Here is a 6,000-nt window from a genome sequence, read left to right as displayed (position 1 = left end):
AACTCATTCTACAAGGCCACCATCACCTTGATACCAAAACCAGACAAGGATGTCACAAAGAAAGAAAACTACAGGCCAATATCACTGATGAACATAGATGCAAAAATCCTCAACAAAATACTAGCAAACAGAATCCAACAGCACATTAAAAGGATCATACACCATGATCAAGTGGGGTTTATTCCAGGAATGCAAGGATTCTTCAATATACGCAAATCTATCAATGTGATAAACCATATTAACAAATTGAAGGAGAAAAACCATATGATCATCTCAATAGATGCAGAGAAAGCTTTTGACAAAATTCAACACCCATTTATGATAAAAACCCTGCAGAAAGTAGGCATAGAGGGAACTTTCCTCAACATAATAAAGGCCATATATGACAAACCCACAGCCAACATCATCCTCAATGGTGAAAAACTGAAAGCATTTCCACTAAGATCAGGAACAAGACAAGGTTGCCCACTCTCACCACTCTTATTCAACATAGTTTTGGAAGTTTTAGCCACAGCAATCAGAGAAGAAAAGGAAGTAAAAGGAATCCAAATCGGAAAAGAAGAAGTAAAGCTGTCACTGTTTGCAGATGACATGATACTATACATAGAGAATCCTAAAGATGCTACCAGAAAACTACTAGACCTAATCAATGAATTTGGTAAAGTACCAGGATACAAAATAAATGCACAGAAATCTCTCACATTCCTATACACTAATGATAAAAAATATGAAAGTGAAATCAAGAAAACACTCCCATTTACCACTGTATCAAAAAGAATAAAATATCTAGGAATAAACCTACCTAAGGAGACAAAAATACCTGTATGCAGAAAATTATAAGACACGGATGAAAGAAATTAAAGATGATACAAATAGGTGGAGAGATATACCATGTTCTTGGATAGAAAGAATCAGCATTGTGAAACTGACTCTACTACTCAAAGCAATCTACATATTCAATGCAATCCCTATCAAACTACCACCAGCATTTTTCACAGAACTAGAACAAAAAATTTCACAATTTGTATGGAAACACAAAAGACCCCGAATAGACAAAGCAATATTGAGAATGAAAAACAGAGCTGGAGGAATCAGGCTCCTTGACTTCAGACTATACTACAAAGCTACAGTAATCAAGACAGTATGGTACTGGCACAAAACCAGAAAGATAGATCAATGGAACAGGATAGAAAGCCCAAAGATAAACCCATGCACATATGGTCACCTTATCTTTGATAAAGGAAGGAGGAATGTACAGTGGAGAAAGGACAGCCTCTTCAATAAGTGGTGCTGGGAAAACTGGACAGGTACATGTAAAAGTATGAGATTAGAACACTCCCTAACACCATACACAAAAATAAGCTCAAAATGGATTAAAGACCTAAATGTAAGGCCAGAAACGATCAAACTCTTAGAGGAAAACATAGGCAGAACACTCTATGACATAAATCACAGCAAGATCCTTTTTGACCCACCTCCTAGAGAAATGGAAATAAAAAAATAATAAACAAATGGAACCTAACGAAACTTCAAAGCTTTTGCACAGCAAAGGAAACCATAAACAAGACCAAAAGACAACCCTCAGAATGGGAGAAAATATTTGCAAATGAAGCAACTGACAAAGGATTAATCTCCAAAACTTATAAGCAACTCATGCAGCTCAATAACAAAAAAACAAACAACCCAATCCAAAAATGGGCAGAAGACCTAAATAGACATTTCTCCAAAGAAGATATACAGACTGACAACAAACACATGAAAGAATGCTCAACATCATTAATCATTAGAGAAATGCAGATCAAAACTACAATGAGATATCATCTCACACCAGTCAGAATGGCCATCATCAAAAAATCTAGAAACAATAAATGCTGGAGAAGGTGTGGAGAAAAGGGAACACTCTTGCACTGCTGGTGGGAATGTGAATTGGTTCAGCCACTATGGAGAGCAGTATGGAGGTTCCTTAAAAAAATACAAATAGAACTACCGTATGACCCAGAAATCCCACTACTGGGCATATACCCTGAGAAAACCATAATTCAAAAAGAGTCATGTACCAAAATGTTCATTGCAGCTCTATTTACAATAGCCAGGAGATGGAAACAGCCTAAGTGTCCATCATCGGATGAATGGATAAAGAAGATGTGGCACATATATACAATGGAATATTACTCAGCCATAATAAGAAACGAAATTGAGTTATTTGTAGTGAGGTGGATGGACCTAGAATCTGTCATACAAAGTGAAGTAAGTCAGAAAGAGAAAGACAAATACCGTATGCTAACACATATATACGGAATCTAAGGGAAAAAAAATGTCATGAAGAGCCTAGGGGTAAGACGGGAATAAAGACACAGACCTACTAGAGAATGGACTTGAGGATATGGGGAGGGGGAAGGGTAAGGTGTGACAAAGTGAGAGAGTGGCATGGACATATATACACTACCAAACGTAAAATAGATAGCTAGTGGGAAGCAGCTGCATAGCACAGGGAGATCAACTCGGTGCTTTGTGACCACATAGAGGGGTGGGATGGGGAGGGTGGGAGGGAGGGAGATGCAAGAGGGAAGAGATATGGGAACATATGTATATGTATAACTGATTCAGTTTGTTAGAAAGCAGAAACTAACACACCATTGTAAAGCAATTATACTCCAATAAAGTTGTAAAAAAAAAAAAGTATAGAATAGGTAAAATTATTACTAATTGTTGATTTATGGATCTGATTTGATCTACTATATTAAGAACCTGAAAAGACAGAAAGATTAAAACTTTCATTTTTCCTGTATTTAAAATTAACAGTATTCTGTAGTCTGTATTTCATATATCACTCCCTAAAAAATATATAAGTATTTGGTTCTTAAACTGCTAAATAATTTAGGAATTTGCTATGTGTAGAATACATATTCAATTATGCCATTGGATCATTTCACTTTAAGTGAACAAGTCATGGAAATTTATCCCTGAAGACCCCACTTGTGGGTATAAAGACTGGAAGACAACACTCCATATACACAAGACAGTATGAGTGATTCTTCCTTCACTGGTTATGCACTGATACAGAAAAACTGTCTCACATTTTCAAATGTGTAGTGTTCAGCCTCCTGATGATCTCAGGTTATAGAACAATTGCACCACAAAAATCATAATTTGGGTTTGAGATACATACAACATGCATAACTGTGCATACTTTAAAAAATATTGTCCAGTGTATATTTGCTCTGCTTTAAGTTAAACATATTTTTCAAAGCATCAAAGAGGGCAGAGTAGAAGGATGTGCACTTACCTCCTCTTGCAAGAGCACTGAATTCACAACTAACTGCTGAACAACCATTGACAGGAAGATGCTGGAACCCACCAAAAATGATACTCCACATCCAAAAACAAGGGAAAAGCCACAGTGAGACGGTAGAAGGGATTCAATCACGATAAAATCAAATCCCATACCCGCCAAGTGGGCAACCCACAAACTGGAGAACAATTACACCACAGAAATTCTTCCATTGTAGTGAAGGTTCTGAGCCCCACATCAGGCTTCCCAGCCTGGGGGTCCAGCAATGGGACTAGGAATCCCCAGGAAATCTGACTTTGAAGGCCAGTGAGATTTGACTGTAGGACCTCCACAGGACTGGGGGAAATAGCGACTCCACTCTTAGAGGGCACACATAAAGTCCTGTGCACAACAGGACCCAGAGGAAAAGAGCAGTGACCCATAGGAGACTGAACCAAACCTACCTGATAATGTTGGAGGCTTTCTTGCAGAGACGGGGGGCAGCTGTGGCTCACTGTGGGGACAAGGGCACTGACAGCAGCAGAACTGGGATGTACCTATTGGTGTAAGCCCTCCTAGAGGCCGTCATTAGCCCCACCTACAGTTTGTAGGCTCCAGTGCTGGGTTGCCTCAGACCAAACAACTACGAGGTAGGGAACAGAGCCATACCCAACAGCAGACAAGCGGATTAAAGTTTTACTGAGAAAGGCTCTGCCTACCAGAGCAAGATGCAGTTCTACCCACCACCAGTTCCTCCCATCAGGAAGCTTACACAAGCCTCTTAGATAGCATCATCCACCACAGGGCAGAGAGCAGTAGCAAGAAGAACTACAATCCTGCAGCCTGCAGAACGAAAACCACAATCACAGAAAGTGAGACAAGATGAAAAGGAAGAGGATTATGTCACAGTTGAAGGAATAAGATAAAACCCCCAAAAAACAACTAAAAGAACTGGAGATAGGCAACCTTCCAAAAAAAGAATTGATAATAATGATAGTGAAGATGATCCAAGATCCTGGAAAAAGAATGGAGGCAAAGATGGAGAAGATGCAAGAAATATTTAACAAAGACCTACAAGAACTAAAGAACAAACAAGTAGAGATGAACAATACAATAAATGAAATGAAAAATATACTAGAAGGAATCAATAGCAGAATTACTGAGGCAGAAGAATGGATAAGTGACCTGTAAGACAGAATGGTGGAGATCACTGTCACGGAACAGAATAAAGAAAAAAGAATAAAAACAAATGAAGACAGCCTAAGATACCTCTGGGACAACAATGAATGTACCAACATTCGCATTACAGGGGTCCCAAAAGGAGAAGAGAGAGAGAAAGGACCCGAGAAAATATTTGAAGAGATAATAGCTGAAAACTTCCCTAACATGGGAAAGGAAACAGCCAACCAAGCCCAGGAACTGCAGAGAGTCCCAGGCAGGATAAGCCCAAGCAGAAAAACACTGAGACACATAGTAATCAAATTGACAAAAATTAAAGACAAAGAAAAAATATTAAAAGCAACAAGGGAAAAATGACAAATAACATACAAGGGAACTCCCATAAGGTTATCACCTGATTTCTCAGCAGAAACTCTGCAAGCCAAAAGGTAGTGGCATGATATATTTAAAGTGATGAAAGGGAAGAACCTACAACCAAGAATACTATACCCAGTAAGGCTCTCATTCAGATTTGACAGAGAAATCAAAAGCTTTACAGACAAGCAAAAGCTAAGAGAATTCAGCACCACCAGGCCAGCTTTGCAACAAATGCTAAAGGAACTCCTCTAGGCGGGGAAGAGACTGGCAACTTAACAAAAAAACAAACAAAAAAACCTTGTACATACATAGACTGTTTTATCAAAACTGCATGGGGGGGCTTCCCTGGTGGCGCAGTGGTTGAGAGTCCACCTGCCATTGCAGGGGACATGGGTTCGTGCCCCGGTCTGGGAGGATCCCACATTCCACGGAGCGGTTAGGCCTGTGAGCCATGGCCACTGAGCCTGTGCGTCCAGAGCCTGTGCTCTGCAACAGGAGAGGCCACAACAGTGAGAGGCCTGCGTACCACAAAAAAAACAAAAAACAAAAAACAAAAAACTGCATGGAAACAGCAAACCCAAAAACTACAATAGATACACACATGCAAAAGAAAAAGCAACCCAAACACAGCACTAAAGAGGGTCATCAAACAAGAGAAGAGAACAAAATAGGAAGGGAAGAAAAAAGACCTATAAAAACAAATCCAAAACAATTAAGAAATGGCAACAAGAATATACATATCGATAATTACCTTCAATGTAAATGGATTAAAAGCACCACCCAAAAGACACAGACTGGCTTAGTGGATACAAAAATAATACCCACGTATATGCTGTCTACAAGAGGAACATATACAGACTGAAAACATACAGACTGAAAGTGAGGGGATGGAAGAAGGTATCCCATGCAAATGGAAACCAAAAGAAAGCTAGAATAGCAGTACTCATATCAAACAAAATAGACTTTAAAATAAAGACTCTAATAAGAGACAAAGAAGGACACTACATAATGATCAAGGGATCAATCCAAGAAAAAGATATAACAATTGTAAATATATATGTACCCAACATAGGAGCACCTCAATACATAAGGCAAATACTAACAACCATAAAGGGAGAAATCAACAGTAACACAATAATAGTGGGGGACTTTAACACCCCACTTTCATCAGCAGACAGATCATCCAGACAGAA

General features: G+C 39.0%; 1 protein-coding gene across 4 annotated transcripts in view; it reads right to left on the bottom strand.

Moving 5' to 3' along the window:
* The window catches only part of LRRC28 (leucine rich repeat containing 28), a 187,531-nt gene that overhangs the window by 130,664 nt on the left and 50,867 nt on the right, over positions 1–6,000 (bottom strand). The window contains exon 6 of one of the 4 annotated variants that reach the window (XM_027083207.1): positions 3,287–3,369. The exons of the other annotated variants lie outside the window; for them this stretch is intronic. Coding sequence (XP_026939008.1) covers positions 3,287–3,369 — 83 coding nt within the window. The remainder of the gene's footprint in view (positions 1–3,286; positions 3,370–6,000) is intronic. 4 annotated transcript variants of the gene reach the window in all.

Source organism: Aethalodelphis obliquidens, unplaced genomic scaffold (assembly GCF_003676395.1).
Source record: "Aethalodelphis obliquidens isolate GAN/ISIS:26980383/991018 unplaced genomic scaffold, ASM367639v1 scaffold49, whole genome shotgun sequence".
NCBI classification, from domain to species: domain Eukaryota; kingdom Metazoa; phylum Chordata; class Mammalia; order Artiodactyla; family Delphinidae; genus Aethalodelphis; species Aethalodelphis obliquidens.
The sequence above is the reverse complement of the archived record's forward strand: the minus strand, read 5'-3'. Positions and strand labels throughout refer to the sequence as shown.